Source organism: Bufo gargarizans, chromosome 1, assembly GCF_014858855.1.
Source record: "Bufo gargarizans isolate SCDJY-AF-19 chromosome 1, ASM1485885v1, whole genome shotgun sequence".
NCBI lineage: Eukaryota > Metazoa > Chordata > Amphibia > Anura > Bufonidae > Bufo > Bufo gargarizans.
This window is the reverse complement of record NC_058080.1, coordinates 661,613,200-661,634,556: the sequence shown is the minus strand read 5'-3', so window position 1 is coordinate 661,634,556 and position 21,357 is coordinate 661,613,200. Positions and strand designations below refer to the sequence as shown.

The 21,357-nt window shown below is 50.3% G+C and overlaps 1 protein-coding gene across 1 annotated transcript in view; it reads right to left on the bottom strand.

The window, feature by feature from the left end:
• The window catches only part of CGN (cingulin), a 21,689-nt gene extending 475 nt beyond the window's left edge, over positions 1-21,214 (bottom strand). Inside the window, exons 1-14 of the mRNA XM_044282893.1 lie at positions 21,146-21,214; positions 5,175-6,288; positions 5,009-5,091; positions 4,856-4,925; positions 4,624-4,722; positions 3,945-4,093; positions 3,325-3,463; positions 2,794-3,006; positions 2,416-2,564; positions 1,969-2,110; positions 1,669-1,881; positions 1,363-1,575; positions 1,071-1,277; positions 9-266 (exon numbers count right to left, since the gene is read on the bottom strand). Of these exons, the coding sequence (XP_044138828.1) occupies positions 9-266; positions 1,071-1,277; positions 1,363-1,575; positions 1,669-1,881; positions 1,969-2,110; positions 2,416-2,564; positions 2,794-3,006; positions 3,325-3,463; positions 3,945-4,093; positions 4,624-4,722; positions 4,856-4,925; positions 5,009-5,091; positions 5,175-6,272 (3,033 nt within the window). The 5' untranslated portion in view covers positions 6,273-6,288; positions 21,146-21,214. The remainder of the gene's footprint in view (positions 1-8; positions 267-1,070; positions 1,278-1,362; positions 1,576-1,668; positions 1,882-1,968; positions 2,111-2,415; positions 2,565-2,793; positions 3,007-3,324; positions 3,464-3,944; positions 4,094-4,623; positions 4,723-4,855; positions 4,926-5,008; positions 5,092-5,174; positions 6,289-21,145) is intronic.
• Between the last annotated feature and the right edge of the window lie 143 nt (positions 21,215-21,357).

Here is a 21,357-nt window from a genome sequence, read left to right as displayed (position 1 = left end):
GCACCTACCTCTCTGGTTAGTTTATCCATAGACTTGTCCAGCAGCCGCTTTTGCTCCTCCAACTCATTCTTGGTCTTCTTGAGCTGGTCCTTTTGCCTCATCTCCTCCTGGTAACACTCCTGCAGCTCTTCATACTCCAACGTCAGGCGCTTCAGGTTCCTCTGAGCCTCGTCCAGCTTGTTCTCCAGGTCCCTCCGTGTTATGGCAAATTCTTGGCCCTGGTCTGTGGCTTCTCCAAGAGACTCTTCCATCCTCTTTCGGTCTGCCTTTAGTAGGCAAAACACATTTTAACATTTATAAATGGTATAAAACAAGATGCAAGAAGGACTTCTGTTTGAATCATCAATGCTTGTACGCTACAACATAGGCAGAATCCTCAGTTTCATCCACTACCATTTCTCATGGACATGCTGGTCTACAGAAGCTAGTGCTGGACCCTCCATAGGTGGTTCGCATCTTTCCTCTTAACCACTTCCCACAGATGTAGGTAACTGTATGTCCAGATTGTGGTGTTCTTACCACAGATGGTTGTACAGTCACGTCTAGGCCATGGTGGCTGCTGACTTGAAGAGGTTGTCCACAGGGGCGTAGCTAAAAGCTCATGGGCCCTGGTGCAAGAGTTCAGCTTGAACCCCCGTCCCTCAGTGCTTGTTGGCAAGGGGCAGGGGAGCACATAGCCTTCCTGCTGCCTGAGGGAAACATTGTAAGGGCAACTCCTCATGCCAAATTCTTAACCTAACCCCTTCCCTCCAGCCAGAGGTGTAAATTGACCAGTATGCACTTTCTATAATGCCAGTGTCTTATGTGACACAAGGCTCTTTGGGCCCCTCTCAGTCTCTTGGGCCCGGTAGCGACTGCTACCTCTGCACCCCCTATAGCTACGCCCCTGGTTGTCCAGTTTAGGAACCCACAACAGAACCACTGTCCTGCACCACCTCCTGTTCCCAGCCACTTCCAGTCCTCACCAGACCAGAAGTGGTTTAGTCCCATGACTGCTGCGGCCAATCACCGGCTCAGTCCTTAAGAAATTAATAAAAACAGAGAAGATGGTAAATGATAGCAATACTCACTTCCATTCTGCTAATTTTGTCCTTGAGCCGAGTCTCTGCCCTCTGGAGATCATCACAAAATGTCTTCAGCTCCTTCACTTGAGCCTCCAGCCCTAGAATCTTTCTGCGGAGATCATCGTTTTCATCACGAGTTTCCTGTAAGGTGTTCTCGATCACTTGCCGCATACGATCAGCATCGGACTTATCAGTCTCCAGATTTTTCTTAACCTAGAAAAAAAATTCAAAAAATGAGACTCTGCAGCAATCAGGCCTTCCCCATAAGACTCTTCATGCCTGGTTCTTGGTTCCTCACCTTCTGAAGCTCCTCATAGTCTTTCTTGGTCTGTTGCACCTCCTTGTTGAACTGTTCCCGCATCTTTTCCGCCTCACGGTCATGACCAGACACTTCATCCTTTAGCGCTCCTTTCAGAGCAGATAGTTCTCTGTCCCGCTGGTGCAGAGTCTCTTCCAGCCTCTGCTTCTCCAGCATCAGAGGTTTCACTTGGTCCTGGAACTTGTCCAGCTCCTATAAGACACAACATAGACCCACTACCATAAGGCACGGCATTTCATGCACCTCGTTATCCAGGTTGCAGTATGCGGTGGATGAACACTTTACCCGCACATGCTCCTCATGCTGTTTCTTGGACTGCTGCAGCTCTCGACTGAACTGTTCGCGCAGTTGTTCCAGGTCATGGTCGTGTCCAGACACTTCATCCTTCAGCGCCCCCTTCAGGGCAGACAATTCCCGGTCTCGCTGGCGTAAAGTCTCTTCCAACTTCTGCTTCTCCTGCATTAGCTGATTCACCTGATCCTGGAATCTCTGCAGCTCCTGACAGAAAACAGAGGATAATATGTAACGTGATGAAAGTACAGCGACTCCTCTCACATCCTCCTGCTGCACAGCAAGATCACTAACCTTCCTTGTGCCTTCCACTTCCCCGGCATCCACCGAGTCATTCTTCATCTGCCCCAACTCTGACTGTAGCAGGGAGAAGCGATTTTTCATCTCATTCAGCTCGTCCTCAGACTCCTCTTTCTCGAGATTCAACTGCAAAACCCTAAACCAAAGAAATTGCTGTAAGAAGATCCAGGCTGTAACTAACATCTTCCCAGATGCCAGGAGGAATTCAACATGTGACCACTACCACCTCACTCCACCTCCGATCACGGGATTAAGCTTACTCATCCTCAGCTGAGAGACAACCACTCAGCTTCTTCTGGATCTACTGCAGGAATTAAAGAGATGTCTTATACTTTCAGGTTTGGTATGATTTAACTGTATGAAGTACTGCAGTCTAGAAGTCATGGATTACAGACACTACACTGAGGGGGGTCTTACTACCTTCCCTTCAGTTACACTCACTCCTTCTTCGCTTTGTGGAGCTCTTCCTTATTCTTCTGGAACATTTCCTTCCATTGGTTGATCTCTTCGCTGCTCTCCTCCAGCTCTCGTTGCAAGTTCCTGACAACCTGGTTTATCTTCTGACGCTCAGACTCCAGGCTTAGCTGGTCCTGGGGAGGGAACACAAGTAACTACAGCGGGGAACACGGGGCTGACACAGCAAGACGGACACACAACAAAATAATTATAGATGAGAGATGCAGAGTAAGGGTTAATGAAGAGATGGCTGGTGAAGACTATCACAAGGAGTGCACCAGACACACAGGCTGTGAAGTGCGCATAGCCACATGCAGAAGAACAGGCCACATCGGCAGGTCAGTCCCTGGCACTCACTGGTACCTGCGAAACGCTGTCCATGTTTTTCCTGAGCTGCTGCATGTCATTCTGGTATTGCTGCCTGACCCGCTCCATCTCCTGGTCATGACTGGCCACCTCCTCTTTCAGCGCCCCCTTCAGGGCTGTCAGTTCTCTCTCCTTCTGTCTCAGTAGCTCGTCCTGCTTCCACCGGGTCTGCAGAACTGCATCCAACTCCTCCTGCATTTCTTGTAGCTCCTAAAGGTGGAGGAGTGAGCGTGGTGGGACCTGACATGTGTAGATGTGCATTTCATACAGAGGTCACTGGTCAGCCTGCATCAGTCCACTCACGTAAGACCATTCAAGGCCTGGCATACCACAGGCTCGGTTCTTCATATCTTATACACTAGGGTAGCTCTGGACCGAGTTGTGGCACAGATTAGAGAAGGTAGACAGGCTCTGTTTTATCCAGTACCGTAAAACAGGCACAAATATTAGCAGCTCAAGCAAGCCAAGGTGTCCGGCTGTTTCACCAGGGAGAAGCTTAGAGGGAAGGAGCACTAGGAAGAAGATTACCTTCAGCAGAGCATGCTTGTCCCCGCTCACTCCTTTTAAACGCATCTGGTTTACTTCTTCCTTGGTGTCTTGCAGTTTCCCTTCCAGGGACCTCAGTTTTGTTTCCACTTGTTCTTTACTCATCCGCACTTCAATTAACCTGTACAACAAATACCAAAAAGTTACCCTTCTGCCTCCCAGCATATACAGCACCGCCTGCGGGTGCAAATGGAGTACTACACTGAATGCTTTTCAACCCCATTTCCACACTAGCACTACAGACCCCCCTGATTATAGTACAACGCCAGAGCCAGTCCCCGCATAAAGGTGCACTCTCCAGCAGATTCCATCTCCTGCAGTACACATGTTGTGTCTGCAGGTGGCGCCACAGACTGTATTATGAGAGCAGATGTATATACACCTAGTACTGAGCTCTGCTTTGTGTTTTATGGGACATAAAGGACATGGAATATTGACCGGAGGATGTTAGAAATTAACTTCAAGGGAAGCTGTAAATCTCTATACTTCTCCACACCAGAGGGGCTTATTTATTACATTTCTAGAACGTCTGAGGAATCCTCCCCTCATTTGCATACATTGTCAGGAGGACCACTACAGTGACTGCCGAATCCACAACTTACTCCTGGGACATGCCGTTTAGCTCGTTCTTCTTCTTCTCCAGCAGCTCCTTCAGCTTCTTGCATTCTTCCATAGACTCTTCCAGCTGCACCTCAAGTCTCTGCGTGGAAGCCTTAGGACGATCACGAGAAGCTTCCTGCCTCATCCTCTGCTACAAAAATGACAGATATGACAAGTCATATCCTTCACCACATCACAAGCCAGGAGTGTAATATCAGTCACCATATCCCCCACCACATTACAACACAGGAAAATATATATCAATCACCATACCCCCCATTACATCACAGGAGCATAAATCAGTCACCATATCCCCCACCACATTACAAGAGCATATATCAGTCACCATATCCCCCACCACATTACAAGACAGGAGAATATATCAATCACCATATCCTCCACATTACAGGGACATATACTAGTTACCATAACCTCCACCACAGTACTGGATAGGAGTGTATATCAATCACCATACCCTCCACCAAATCACAGCAGCGTACAGTCAGGTCCATAAATATTGGGACATGGACAAAATTCTACAATTTTTGGCTCTATACTCCACCACAATGGATTTGAAATGAATCGGACAAGATGTGCTTTATATGGACCCGATTGTATATCAGTCACCATATCCTCCACCACATGACAGGGCGTATATCAGTTGTCAGGGCTCTGTCTCACCTTCATTTCATCGTCCAGCTGCTGCTGCAGTTCCTTGACTCTCCTCTCCAGCTCCTTCTTCTCAGAGACCAGTGTCCTGGTGTCTTCTCCTGGGGAGGCCTACAGATATAAAACCAATATCACATGCAGCCAAGCTACAGCTCGCAGCAATGGAAGTAGTCCTGAACTATACGATACTGACATTTCTAAGGAACGGCGCTAAGGATAAGGCGCCTTTTTCTCACTCACGTACTTGGAAGGACTGAATCTTCTCCAGGAGGAGACTGGTCTTTATCCGCAGGGTGGCATCACTCTCATTAGACCTGAATGAATCAAAAACGGCATTCAACACAGTCATTTATAACACACATAACAAGGAGGAAAGGCAGAGCTCCAAGGCACTGACCCGTCCCGCAGGATGCTGTAAATCATCTCACGAGTGGGGTCATCTTGCTGCTGGTCTTTCAGGAGGTCTGGAGTGCTCTTCAACTAGTGACAAGAAATAAACAGTCAGTGAAGCGCAGAGTGTGACAAGTACATAATACTGAGATATTGGGGCTTTGTTACGATACCTGTAGCTCCGTCTGGACAGTTCTCTGTTGTGACTGAGTCAGTGGATCTTCCAGCGTCAATCCCAACCATTCTTTCGTCAGCCTGCTCTTGTTGACACCTTCTCTCTCTATTGATGCTCTATCAAATGATCGGTTGTCAGAAAGCTGACCCCGATCCTGTTGTATGCTCCTTTCTGTGGTCTGTACTTCTCTGTAGTCTGCAGTGTCCTGGTGAGACTGCCGTCCGTCCAAGCTCTGCGACCGCTTGCGCTCATCTTTCAGGGCCTGGCTCCTTCTCGCCGTTCTTCCTCTCATCTGGACCTTATTATCAAATTTGTTGATTAGAGAATCTACGGAGGACAGTGGCTTTGTGTCGATGTCTTCACTCGGCAGCTTTGGTGAGGAAGACGTTGGGACAATGGTCTTTCTTTGTAGCGAGGTTGAGAAGGAGGTAGGTTGTTGACTAGTCGCCGGCTTATATTTGCCAGACGTGGTCTCTCCATTGCCTGTTGTCTTCAGGCTTCCACGGCTGCCTGATGATTGGGAGTATGTAGTGTCAAGGGTGGAGGAACGCTCACTGTAGTGCCCATCATAGCCATATGAGTCCTCCAGTTCTGCATCCAGTAAAGAACCATGGGATTGGGACCTCCGGAGCTCCTCCCTGCGTGCTGGCTGTAGGGCTCGTGGCTTGCTGCGAGGTCTGGAGTTTTGCTCCTCGTCTGAGGTACTGCTGTACTGAGATCCGGGTTGGGGGTATGTCCTATTGCCATAGGGGTTTTCAGGTATGTCTGACTCAGAACTAAAGGAGTGGACGGTCTGGCTTGTCTTGGTGGTGAGTCCCTGGTACTCAGGCGTGGGGTTAGGGGACGTGTTTCCATAACCGCTGTTGGATTTGATCTGAACCCCATATGAAGATTTTGTTTTGTCTCCGCTGTTGAGAACCACAAACGGTTGTCCGTCTATGCCTTGGACACGGATGGCCACCCCGTACGAGTCATGCTTGGACCTTATGCTCCTCGGCTTCCTGTTCTCTTTTAGGTCATCAATGAAACGGATCTGGACCCCCTGGCCCACAGGCAAGTGCTGCTCAGCCATGTCCCCATGAACACGTCTTTCCATTCACCACACAACTTGTCTGAAAAATGAAAAGGACACAATGAGAACGGGGAACAACCTCCACCGAGGCATCGTTCAAAAAGAAGAAAAAAGGACACAATGAGAACGGGGAACAACCTCCACCGAGGCATCATTCAAAGAGAGGTACAGGACACAATGAGAATAGGGAACAACCTCCACTGAGGCATCATTCAAAAAAAGGAAAAGGACACAATGAGAATGGGGAATAACCTCCACCGAGGTATCATCAACCATGGTGCCTCACTGTAATGCAGATGACAAAACTTTTATTAGCACTGCGTTGCTTTTACTAAATGTCACCCGCTCAGGCAGTGGCGGACACTTTTCTGCTCTGCTTATAATAACCAGAAAAGGCGTACATCATGGTAAGGAAAACCGGAACGGCTTTACTCCAGGTGCACAACCAACATAACAAGAGGCCTGAATGTGGGAGGAGCGGTGCACGGCCAGAAACTAGGTACACCGCATTTTTCCCCTGATTGTATTTCTATGACCTGTGACATTACAGGTGCATTCTCAGGATTCTCACATTGTACACAGACCGCCAAGTTAAACTCTGGTGCGCACTCTTTGTGGGTCATTTGTCTTCCATGATGTTGGCCTTCGCCCGCCTTGAATGATGTGGTACATGTATGCTCCGTACGGTCGTTGTTTAGCCAGCTCCCTGCAGCGCCCCCTTTGTTTGGTGACAGGATATAGCAACTGCAGGGTGGTAACGAGGGCTTCACTCTGTTCTCCTGCATCAGTGCGGATCCCTCATCCCACGACCTCGTTAGCTCCCTCTGATCTGCACGTTTCTATGAGCGCCGCGCTGCAGCGATTTCCATATAAATGTGCGGTACAGGGGGCTGCACAGCTGGCGGCGGGAGATAAGATTTTGGACACTTGTGATGTTTGCAGCTGCTGATCTTAATTTAATACATGAAGTCATCGTTATCTCGGTGGCTTTTCTCCCACCGCCTCGTAGCTGTAAAATAAATGACTGCGGCTGAGAACGAGGAGGCAACTGCAGAGCAGCACACAGCAGCCGTCATGGTGCAGATCTGTCATACAGGCAACATAGAGAAACGTCACCCGATGGACGAGAGCACCGCCGTCTGCGGCCACACGGAGATGGATTTTACATCAGCTACTAATAATGGGTTGGTTACTGTGTTTTCCACCATGACAAGCCCCCCCTATGCAGATTGTGTACAGACATCACAAAACAGAATGAAGCAGCTTATCCTAAAGACGCGGTAGAAATAATAAGGCAGGTCGCCCTCCAGAGCGTAGAACAGTGCGGGAGCATTATAAGGCACGGATGCATTTTACAGGTGTCAGGACCAGCTCAGCGACTGAGCAGACAGACCTCATGTACACGTTGCCGTTTCGTTCCTTAGCATGTCAATTCATTGTGCGGATTTCAACCTTTTCAATGCAAGGAGGAGATCTGTGGCGAAAAGCATCAAATCCGAAAGTAGCACATGCAGTCTCTGGCACCCGTGTAAAGGTAGCCCAAGAGGAGCGGTCCTACAGTCCGCAGTGCCGAGTACAATAACCGGATATTAGAACTACAACTCCCAGGAAGGAGGCTGGAAAAACTTACAAGTGTGCCGCTCAGTGCATAGATGACGATGCCTGGACGGTGAGGGCGCGCCTCATGGCCACATTCCTAGCACAGACGCGGCAATCATTAACCTGCCGCTCTCCACGGAGGAAGTGCCAGCAGATCTCACACCTCCGCCCAGGTGAAACTATCCCTTTCTCCAGCCTGAAACGTCAAAACCGACGCTGCCAAACCTCAGAGCAGCAGAGATGTGAGGACTGCGCTCCGCCGCGCTCACCGGGCGTGGGGGGGACTGCGCTCATTTGTTTAAAAATCCAGGAAATCAGTCAGATCGGTTCTCATGGGAAATGGAGAAATAAGTTAATAAATACAAAAGCTTGGTTCATTCTTCTACTACTACTACCACCAGCAGAGTGGGGCAGAAAGGCTGTGCACAAGTCTGCTGACCCCAGGAGTCCCAGGCACACAACCTCCGGCAGCAGCTGCTCAAGTCCACAACACGGTCACCCAGAAATCCTACAACACGCATCAAGACCCTGATGAGCGTGGCCTCAGCTGTGCGGAGGTGCAGAGCAGTGACACAACACCGCTCCCCAATATGTGCACAGGGGGCACCCACTCACCTACCTGACACACTGCCAGCGGCAGACCTGAAACGCGCCCTACCAGCCTGGCGCACAGCCCCGCTCTGCAGAGAGATTATTTACCTGCTCATATTGACAGAGCCCAGCAGAGCATTTAACCCCTCACATGCCAGCCTGCGCCAGGCAGAACAACATGGGAGAGTGCAAGAGGAAGAGCTCCATAGCTAGAAGACCAGAAGGGCAAAGTGCAGGTAACTTTATAGCAGCGATTAACCCTCAAAGGGCATCATCCCCAGGACGGATGAAGGAGAGGTAGACATCAGTCATTAGACCTGCCGCTGGCCCTGCCAAACAACAATCACAGGAGCTGGCAGCAGGACCCAGTACAGGGGCACAGGGGGCGGCCACATCCTCCTCCCAGAAACCAGCAGCACTGGCACAATGCGGATTATGGGAAGTAAAGCAGGAATGTGCCACAGCTGCAGGACGCCGGATCTACAGGTGACCCCCCACCGGCTGCCAGGACGAGTGATCGGATCAGTCACCCTTAAAGGCGACAAGAGGCAATAAAAGACCAAAATCTGGGGAACATCACATATGGGGGGGGGGGGGGGGTGCTATATTACAGGGGGGTTGCATTGGGGGTGCCCTATTATTACATATGAGGGGTCTCTGTATTACAGGGTTGGGGTCGCCCTATTATTACATACGAGGGTCTCTGTATTACAGGGTGGTTGGGGCCGCCCTATTATTACATACGGGGGTCTCTGTATTACAGGGTGGTTGGGGCCGCCCTATTATTACATACGGGGGTCTCTGTATTACAGAGTGGATGGGGCCGCCCTAGCATTACATATGAGGGTCTCTGTATTACAGGGTGGTTGGGGCCGCCCTAGCATTACATACGGGGGTCTCTGTATTAGAGTGGTTGGGGCCGCCCTAGCATTACATATGAGGGTCTCTGTATTACAGGGTGGTTGGGGCCGCCCTATTATTACATACGGGGGTCTCTGTATTACAGGGTGGTTGGGGCCGCCCTATTATTACATACGGGGGTCTCTGTATTACAGAGTGGATGGGGCCGCCCTAGCATTACATATGAGGGTCTCTGTATTACAGGGTGGTTGGGGCCGCCCTAGCATTACATACGGGGGTCTCTGTATTACAGAGTGGATGGGGCCGCCCTAGCATTACATACGGGGGTCTCTGTATTAGAGTGGTTGGGGCCGCCCTAGCATTACATACGGGGGTCTCTATTACAGAGTGGATGGGGCCGCCCTAGCATTACATACGGGGGTCTCTGTATTAGAGTGGTTGGGGCCGCCCTAGCATTACATACGGGGGTCTCTGTATTAGAGTGGTTGGGGCCGCCCTAGCATTACATACGGGGGTCTCTGTATTAGAGTGGTTGGGGCCGCCCTAGCATTACATACGGGGGTCTCTGTATTACAGGGTGGTTGGGGCCGCCCTAGCATTACATACGGGGGTCTCTGTATTACAGGGTGGTTGGGGCCGCCCTAGCATTACATACGGGGGTCTCTGTATTACAGGGTGGTTGGGGCCGCCCTAGCATTACATACGGGGGTCTCTGTATTACAGGGTGGTTGGGGCCGCCCTAGCATTACATACGGGGGGGTCTCTGTATTACAGGGTTGGGGTCGCCCTAGCATTACATATGGGGGTCTCTGTATTACAGAGAGTTGGGGCCGCCCTAGCATTACATATGGGGGTCTCTGTATTACAGGGTTGGGGCCGCCCTAGCATTACATATGTGGGAGGGTGTCTATATTCGCTGTTGCAGACCTGTTGTGAGTCACCATGAATGTTTCATGTGTAAGGAATTCTGGCTCTCCGCTCTCATCCAGGCCACGCTGATAAAGGACGCGGGGTAACTCTATATCTGTGCTCCACCCAGATCCTGCAACAGGGGGAGGGAGGGAGACTGCACGCGGCATATCAGCATACAGTGCATTCCTCCACTGGCTGCTTAGGGGTTAAACCTGGACAACAGCTCAATGGCTGCCAAGGATGGCCAGCAATGAGAGGGCAAAGCTGGGCATTGCAGTCCATGGGTAAAGACAACATGGCTGATCCATTCTCCAGCATCTGTCGGGGCACCCCATCACAGCCGGCCAATCTGCAGGTGGTCTATGGTCAGCTTCACTACTGCTGTGTCTGGAGAACCCCTGACCAGGGTGCCCAGGAAACCTCAGATGGGAAACACTGGTCCAGAGTGTTGACTTCAGGATATAAAAGTGGGCGAACTCGTCAAGACCAACACTGGGCCCCTGCACCTCTTCTGTACATACCACAAGGAGCCGTTTTATATATCTGCCCATGATGTTGTAGAGGGCACACCGTGTGCCCATCAGGTTGGGCACCCCTCTTTTATGGGTCTCCTGGTGCAACGTGACCATTTCAAATACACAGGCTCTGCTTGTTCTGACCAGACTTACCGCCGGCAGTGTGTAATTAACCTTGGCCGGGCGTTTATCTGCTCCTAATCTATCATTACCTACAGGAAGATGAACACCCGCAACTAAGCAAGGCTGAGCTTTCGTGTCAGCAGAGCTCCTCCACATATATCAGTGCAGCAAAGCAAAGGTCTCTGGGGATATCAGGTTGGGCCCCTGTAGATTGAGGGCTTCCAGAGTGGCACCCTGACCTGGCATTAGAGACACAGAATACATAGGCCACCTATACATTTCATGTGGATACATTCAGCTAATATCTGACCATCCCTTGAAGTTACAGAGTGAGAGACCCCCACCAGGAGGGGAACATCAACCGAGACCTCTGACGGACCTGAGCCCCCTCCAAAAACCTTTAACAGTCCTAGACACTCTACCAATAATGACTGAAACCTCTGACCAGCCCAGGCCCACCCGTGGCATTACAAACACAGAATACAGAGTCCACCCATACATTTCATGTGGATACATTCAGCTGATATCTGACCATCCCTCAAAGTTACACAGGTGAGGAAACGAGGCAGTCAAAAAAGTGGGAGACCCTTACCATGAGGGTAACATCAGCTGAGACCTCTGACTGACCTGGACTCTAACAAACAGCGATATCTGACCAGCTTAGAACCTCACCAACAGCAGCTAAAAACAATGACCAGCCCGGACCCTCAATCGACAGCTACCTGTGACCGGCCCGGACCCTCAATCATTAGCAACCGAAACCTCTGACTGGCGTGGACTCTCAACAGCGACTAGAACCTCTGACCAGGCCCTCATCAGTAGCAGCTGAAACCTCTGACCGGCCTGGACCCTCAAACCTTGTACACCGAACTTGAGAAACGAAACTCGCTTATCCCTAGTTGTCACTTACAGCTGTAAGAACCGCTGTGACACGGGTCATTGATTGTAAATTACATGTACACAGAAAAACATCTTCCTGGCACTGGCTGCAACCCCGCACTGGTGGGCACTTCCTGTCCTCTACCATCGGATGAGTCAGTGAGCAGAACCTACACTGACAGCATCCATAGTGATGCCCGCTCCTAGTGATGGGATATACGTGTATATCACAGGCAGTACACAGGTCACATGGTGCGATAATGAGCACAGGGTAGCCGCACATCGTTACAAGATCCCCAGGAGCAGAACATCCAAGAAATAATTATCCAATTATCTGTATGTGAAGAGCACAGGCACGCAAGGGTCGCTAACCTGAGCACAGAATGACCACTGGGTGGCACCGAGACCACAGGTGACCAGAACTCACAGGGGGCACATATTTATGAAGCTGGAACCAGGATCAGTCAACAGGACAGGCAGGTTGGGAGCTTCTGCTCCATAAGTGTACGGTGACTGCGCCCTGAGGAATGCTCTCTGGATCGTCAGGGGAAGCAGGACGCAGGGATGGGCGAGTTTCACTACAATTAGTTTCACTGTCAGGAGCAGCAGAGAAAGCGCCTGCTCTTCCTCCTCCAAGCTGCGCCTGTTAAGCTTTCCTCGGCCAGGAGCCGCCAAATTTACCAACCCTCAGAATGCATAGGCCAAGGACAGAACGGGACAGGAACAGGCTACTGCTCCCCGTTAGCCTCTCAGGCCAGGAGAAAATGCCGTACAGCAGGAGAATACAGGCTATTGCCACCATTATCAGTCTCTCAGGACAGGAGAATACAGGCTATTGCCGCCTGTTATCAGCCTCTCAGGACAGGATAAGCTGCCGTACAGTAGGAGAATACAGGCTATTGCCCCCATTATCAGCCTCTCAGCACAGGATAAGCTGCCGTACAGCAGGAGAATACAGGCTATTGCCGCCTGTTATCAGCCTCTCAGGCCAGGAGAAAATGCCGTACAGCAGGAGAATACAGGATATTGCCGCCATTATCAGTCTCTCAGGATAGGAGAAAATGCCGTACAGCAGGAGAATACAGGCTATTGGCCCCATTATCAGCCTCTTAGGACAGGAGAATACAGGCTATTGCCCCCCGTTATCAGCCTCTCAGGACAGGAGAATACAGGCTATTGGCCCCATTATCAGCCTCTCAGGACAGGAGAATACAGGCTATTGCCGCCTGTTATCAGTCTCTCAGGACAGGAGAAAATGCCGTACAGCAGGAGAATACAGGCTATTGCCCCCCGTTATCAGCCTCTCAGGACAGGAGAATACAGGCTATTGCCACCTGTTATCAGTCTCTCAGGACAGGAGAAAATGCCGTACAGCAGGAGAATACAGGCTATTGCCGCCTGTTATCATCCTCTCAGGACAGGAGAAGCTGCCGTACAGCAGCAGAATACAGGATATTGTCCCCCATTATCAGCCTCTCAGGACAGGAGAAGCTGCCGTACAGCAGGAGAATACAGGCTGTTGTCGCCTGTTATCAGTCTTTCAGGACAGGAGAAAAAGCCGTACAGCAGGAGAATACAGGCTATTGGCCCCATTATCAGCCTCTCAGGACAGGAGAATACAGGCTATTGTCCCCCCATTATCAGCCTCTCAGGACAGGAGAATACAGGCTATTGTCGCCTGTTATCAGCCTCTCAGGACAGGAGAAGCTGCCGTACAGCAGGAGAATACAGGCTATTGCCCCCCATTATCAGCCTCTCAGGACAGGAGAAGCTGCCGTACAGCAGGAGAATACAGGCTATTGCCACCATTATCAGTCTCTCAGGACAGGAGAATACAGGCTATTGCCGCCTGTTATCAGCCTCTCAGGACAGGATAAGCTGCCGTACAGTAGGAGAATACAGGCTATTGCCCCCATTATCAGCCTCTCAGCACAGGATAAGCTGCCGTACAGCAGGAGAATACAGGCTATTGCCGCCTGTTATCAGCCTCTCAGGCCAGGAGAAAATGCCGTACAGCAGGAGAATACAGGATATTGCCGCCATTATCAGTCTCTCAGGATAGGAGAAAATGCCGTACAGCAGGAGAATACAGGCTATTGGCCCCATTATCAGCCTCTCAGGACAGGAGAATACAGGCTATTGCCCCCCGTTATCAGCCTCTCAGGACAGGAGAATACAGGCTATTGGCCCCATTATCAGCCTCTCAGGACAGGAGAATACAGGCTATTGCCACCTGTTATCAGCCTCTCAGGACAGGAGAATACAGGCTATTGCCACCTGTTATCAGCCTCTCAGGACAGGAGAAGCTGCCGTACAGCAGGAGAATACAGGCTATTGCCGCCTGTTATCAGTCTCTCAGGACAGGAGAAAATGCCGTACAGCAGGAGAATACAGGCTATTGCCGCCTGTTATCATCCTCTCAGGACAGGAGAAGCTGCCGTACAGCAGCAGAATACAGGATATTGTCCCCCATTATCAGCCTCTCAGGACAGGAGAAGCTGCCGTACAGCAGGAGAATACAGGCTATTGCCGCCTGTTATCAGTCTTTCAGGACAGGAGAAAAAGCCGTACAGCAGGAGAATACAGGCTATTGGCCCCATTATCAGCCTCTCAGGACAGGAGAATACAGGCTATTGTCCCCCCATTATCAGCCTCTCAGGACAGGAGAATACAGGCTATTGTCGCCTGTTATCAGCCTCTCAGGACAGGAGAAGCTGCCGTACAGCAGGAGAATACAGGCTATTGCCCCCCATTATCAGCCTCTCAGGACAGGAGAAGCTGCCGTACAGCAGGAGAATACAGGCTATTGTCGCCTGTTATCAGCCTCTCAGGACAGGAGAAGCTGCCGTACAGCAGCAGAATACAGGATATTGTCCCCCATTATCAGCCTCTCAGGACAGGAGAAAATGCCGTACAGCAGGAGAATACAGGCTGTTGTCGCCTGTTATCAGCCTCTCAGGACAGGAGAAAATGCCGTACAGCAGGAGAATACAGGATATTGTCCCCCATTATCAGCCTCTCAGGACAGGAGAAAATGCCGTACAGCAGGAGAATACAGGCTATTGGCCCCATTATCAGCCTCTCAGGACAGGAGAATACAGGCTATTGTCTCCCCATTATCAGCCTCTCAGGACAGGAGAATACAGGCTATTGTCGCCTGTTATCAGCCTCTCAGGACAGGAGAAGCTGCCGTACAGCAGGAGAATACAGGCTATTGGCCCCATTATCAGCCTCTCAGGACAGGAGAAGCTGCCGTACAGCAGGAGAATACAGGCTGTTGTCGCCTGTTATCAGCCTCTCAGGACAGGAGAAAATGCCGTACAGCAGGAGAATACAGGCTATTGGCCCCATTATCAGCCTCTCAGGACAGGAGAAGCTGCCGTACAGCAGGAGAATACAGGCTGTTGTCGCCTGTTATCAGCCTCTCAGGACAGGAGAAAATGCCGTACAGCAGGAGAATACAGGCTGTTGTCGCCTGTTATCAGCCTCTCAGGACAGGAGAAGCTGGCTGCACCGTTCCTGGGTGACAGGAAGTGTAGAAACCTCCAAGCTGACCACTTTATGTCCCAGATCTCCAATATGTCACTAATGTCAGCCAATTCTCTTATAACTCTGCAGCACGGTTATAAACTGCAGACTGTAAGTTTACTGGCCCTTTAAATGTAGCACCCCTGCAGTCTGATGACATCACAAAGACAAGGTTGTTCCTATGACGTCATTATTAATGTAAAGTTGTGGGGGGGGGAGGGGGGGTTAAAGACACAACGGACACCAGCAATGAGAAGTCCATCAGCAGCAGGGGAGGGGACACTGACCATTGTGTACCCCATGCTCCCCTCGTACAGGCGTCCTGGCTGCATAGGATCTGTCACACGATGGATCTAATCTACAAGGCTGATCTCACATGAGCGACACATTGTGCCCATCAGGTTGGGCACCCCTCTTTTATGGGTCTCCTGGTGCAACGTGACCATTTCAAATACACAGGCTCTGCTTGTTCTGACCAGACTTACCGCCGGCAGTGTGTAATTAACCTTGGCCGGGCGTTTATCTGCTCCTAATCTATCATTACCTACAGGAAGATGAACACCCGCAACTAAGCAAGGCTGAGCTTTCGTGTCAGCAGAGCTCCTCCACATATATCAGTGCAGCAAAGCAAAGGTCTCTGGGGATATCAGGTTGGGCCCCTGTAGATTGAGGGCTTCCAGAGTGGCACCCTGACCTGGCATTAGAGACACAGAATACATAGGCCACCTATACATTTCATGTGGATACATTCAGCTAATATCTGACCATCCCTTGAAGTTACAGAGTGAGAGACCCCCACCAGGAGGGGAACAGAGACCCCCATATGTAATGCTAGGGCGGCCCCAACTCTCTGTAATACAGAGACCCCCCCGTATGTAATGCTAGGGCGGCCCCAACCACCCTGTAATACAGAGACCCCCGTATGTAATGCTAGATCAGTCTCTCAGGACAGGAGAAAAAGCCGTACAGCAGGAGAATACAGGCTATTGGCCCCATTATCAGCCTCTCAGGACAGGAGAATACAGGCTATTGTCCCCCCATTATCAGCCTCTCAGGACAGGAGAATACAGGCTATTGTCGCCTGTTATCAGCCTCTCAGGACAGGATAAGCTGCCGTACAGTAGGAGAATACAGGCTATTGCCGCCTGTTATCAGTCTTTCAGGACAGGAGAAAAAGCCGTACAGCAGGAGAATACAGGCTATTGGCCCCATTATCAGCCTCTCAGGACAGGAGAATACAGGCTATTGCCACCATTATCAGCCTCTCAGGACAGGAGAATACAGGCTATTGTCGCCTGTTATCAGCCTCTCAGGACAGGAGAAGCTGCCGTACAGCAGGAGAATACAGGCTATTGTCGCCTGTTATCAGCCTCTCAGGACAGGAGAAGCTGCCGTACAGCAGCAGAATACAGGATATTGTCCCCCATTATCAGCCTCTCAGGACAGGAGAAAATGCCGTACAGCAGGAGAATACAGGCTGTTGTCGCCTGTTATCAGCCTCTCAGGACAGGAGAAAATGCCGTACAGCAGGAGAATACAGGATATTGTCCCCCATTATCAGCCTCTCAGGACAGGAGAAAATGCCGTACAGCAGGAGAATACAGGCTATTGGCCCCATTATCAGCCTCTCAGGACAGGAGAATACAGGCTATTGTCTCCCCATTATCAGCCTCTCAGGACAGGAGAATACAGGCTATTGTCGCCTGTTATCAGCCTCTCAGGACAGGAGAAGCTGCCGTACAGCAGGAGAATACAGGCTATTGGCCCCATTATCAGCCTCTCAGGACAGGAGAAGCTGCCGTACAGCAGGAGAATACAGGCTATTGCCGCCTGTTATCAGTCTCTCAGGACAGGAGAAAATGCCGTACAGCAGGAGAATACAGGCTATTGGCCCCATTATCAGCCTCTCAGGACAGGAGAATACAGGCTATTGTCCCCCCATTATCAGCCTCTCAGGACAGGAGAAGCTGCCGTACAGCAGCAGAATACAGGATATTGTCCCCCATTATCAGCCTCTCAGGACAGGAGAAGCTGCCGTACAGCAGGAGAATACAGGCTATTGCCGCCTGTTATCAGTCTCTCAGGACAGGAGAAAAAGCCGTACAGCAGGAGAATACAGGCTATTGGCCCCATTATCAGCCTCTCAGGACAGGAGAATACAGGCTATTGTCCCCCCATTATCAGCCTCTCAGGACAGGAGAATACAGGCTATTGTCGCCTGTTATCAGCCTCTCAGGACAGGAGAAGCTGCCGTACAGCAGGAGAATACAGGCTGTTGTCGCCTGTTATCAGCCTCTCAGGACAGGAGAAAATGCCGTACAGCAGGAGAATACAGGCTATTGGCCCCATTATCAGCCTCTCAGGACAGGAGAAGCTGCCGTACAGCAGGAGAATACAGGCTGTTGTCGCCTGTTATCAGCCTCTCAGGACAGGAGAAAATGCCGTACAGCAGGAGAATACAGGCTGTTGTCGCCTGTTATCAGCCTCTCAGGACAGGAGAAGCTGGCTGCACCGTTCCTGGGTGACAGGAAGTGTAGAAACCTCCAAGCTGACCACTTTATGTCCCAGATCTCCAATATGTCACTAATGTCAGCCAATTCTCTTATAACTCTGCAGCACGGTTATAAACTGCAGACTGTAAGTTTACTGGCCCTTTAAATGTAGCACCCCTGCAGTCTGATGACATCACAAAGACAAGGTTGTTCCTATGACGTCATTATTAATGTAAAGTTGTGGGGGGGGAGGGGGGGTTAAAGACACAACGGACACCAGCAATGAGAAGTCCATCAGCAGCAGGGGAGGGGACACTGACCATTGTGTACCCCATGCTCCCCTCGTACAGGCGTCCTGGCTGCATAGGATCTGTCACACGATGGATCTAATCTACAAGGCTGATCTCACATGAGCGACACAGATTGAGTCAGAATCTGTTCAGGGAAAACCTGATCGTTCTGCACGTTCTCCAATCCGTTTTTATCTGCGACTGCGTTCAGTGTGTGAATTAGTTCTGTCTGGATTGTATCCGGACAGGCAGTTTTCACATGAGTGGAGTAAAACTGACAGGGGGCACACGCTAACTAACACACGGGGACGGGGGGGGGGGGCACACGATAACTAACACACAGGGACGGGGGGCATATAATAACACACAGGGACGGGGGGCATATAATAACACACAGGGACGGGGGGCATATAATAACACACAGGGACGGGGGGCATATAATAACACACAGGGACGGGGGGCATATAATAACACACAGGGACGGGGGGCATATAATAACACACAGGGACAGGGGGTATATAATAACACACAGGGACGGGGGGCATATAATAACACACAGGGACGGGGGGGCATATAATAACACACAGGGACGGGGGGTATATAATAACACACAGGGACGGGGGGCATATAATAACACACAGGGACGGGGGGCATATAATAACACACAGGGACGGGGGGCATATAATAACACACAGGGACGGGGGGCATATAATAACACACAGGGACGGGGGGCATATAATAACACACAGGGACAGGGGGTATATAATAACACACAGGGACGGGGGGGCATATAATAACACACAGGGACGGGGGGCATATAATAACACACAGGGACGGGGGGCATATAATAACACACAGGGACGGGGGGCATATAATAACACACAGGGACGGGGGGCATATAATAACACACAGGGACAGGGGGTATATAATAACACACAGGGACGGGGGGGCATATAATAACACACAGGGACAGGGGGCATATAATAACACACAGGGACAGGGGGCATATAATAACACACAGGGACAGGGGGCATATAATAACACACAGGGACAGGGGGCATATAATAACACACAGGGACAGGGGGTATATAATAACACAGGGACAGGGGGCATATAATAACACACAGGGACAGGGGGTATATAATAACACAGGGACGGGGGGCATATAATAACACACAGGGACAGGGGGCATATAATAACACACAGGGACAGGGGGCATATAATAACACACAGGGACAGGGGGTATATAATAACACACAGGGACGGGGGTGTATATAATAACACAGGGACAGGGGGTGTATAATAACACACAGGGACAGGGGGTATATAATAACACAGGGACAGGGGGCATATAATAACACACAGGGACAGGGGGTATATAATAACACAGGGACGGGGGGCATATAATAACACACAGGGACAGGGGGCATATAATAACACACAGGGACAGGGGGCATATAATAACACACAGGGACAGGGGGTATATAATAACACACAGGGACGGGGGGTGTATATAATAACACAGGGACAGGGGGTGTATAATAACACACAGGGACAGGGGGTATATAATAACACACAGGGACAGGGGGCATATAATAACACACAGGGACAGGGGGCATATAATAACACAGGGACAGGGGGCATATAATAACACACAGGGACAGGGGGCATATAATAACACACAGGGACAGGGGGCATATAATAACACACAGGGACAGGGGGCATATAATAACACACAGGGACAGGGGGCATATAATAACACACAGGGACAGGGGTATATAATAACACAGGGACGGGGGGCATATAATAACACACAGGGACAGGGGGCATATAATAACACACAGGACAGGGGGCATATAATAACACACAGGGACAGGGGGTATATAATAACACACAGGGACGGGGGTGTATATAATAACACAGGGACAGGGGGTGTATAATAACACACAGGGACAGGGGGTATATAATAACAAACAGGGACAGGGGGCATATAATAACACACAGGGACAGGGGGTGTATAATAACACACAGGGACAGGGGGTATATAATAACACACAGGGACAGGGGGCATATAATAACACACAGGGACAGGGGGCATATAATAACACACAGGGACAGGGGGCATATAATAACACACAGGGACAGGGGGTATATAATAACACACAGGGACGGGGGGTGTATATAATAACACAGGGACAGGGGGCATATAATAACACACAGGGACAGGGGTATATAATACAACAGGGACAGGGGTATATAATAACAAACAGGGACAGGGGGCATATAATAACACACAGGGACAGGGGGTATATAATAACACACAGGGACAGGGGGTATATAATAACACACAGGGACAGGGGGTATATAATAACACACAGGGACAGGGGGTATATAATAACACACAGGGACAGGGGGTATATAATAACACACAGGGACAGGGTGTATATAATAACACACAGGGACAGGGTGTATATAATAACACACAGGGACAGGGGGTATATAATAACACACAGGGACAGGGGGTATATAATAACACACAGGGACAGGGGTATATAATAACAACAGGGACAGGGTGTATATACTAACACACAGGGACAGGGGGTATATAATAACACACAGGACAGGGGTATATAACAGGGACAGGGGTATATAATAACACACAGGGACAGGGGGTATATAATAACACACAGGGACAGGGGTATATAATAACACACAGGGACAGGGGTATATAATAACCACAGGGACAGGGGTATATAATAACACACGGGACAGGGGGTATATAATAACACCAGGGACAGGGGGTATATAATAACACACAGGGACAGGGGGGTATATAATAACACACAGGGACAGGGGGTATATAATAACACACAGGGACAGGGGGTATATAATAACACACAGGGACAGGGGGTATATAATAACACACAGGGACAGGGGGTATATAATAACACACAGGGACGGGGGGCATATAATAACACACAGGGACAGGGGGTATATAATAACACACAGGGACAGGGGGTGTATATAATAACACACAGGACAGGTGTAATACACAGCATATAATAAGACACAGGTCGGGGTACTACCGGAACACAATCAGACGTTACCTTAGGTCCGGCTCTCACCTCCTTCCTTGGTCCTCTCCAACCTGACACTGAGCTGCACCTCCAGCCGCACAACGCCCCTCCCTGCGGACCCGCCCCTCAAAACACCGGTACCAATTACAACCCTCCATCCTCTTTCCCCACACCCTTTCCTCCATATCATTGGTGGGAGGGAGGAGGAGGCGGAGACAGAAGGTGAGCTCGCGCACAACCTG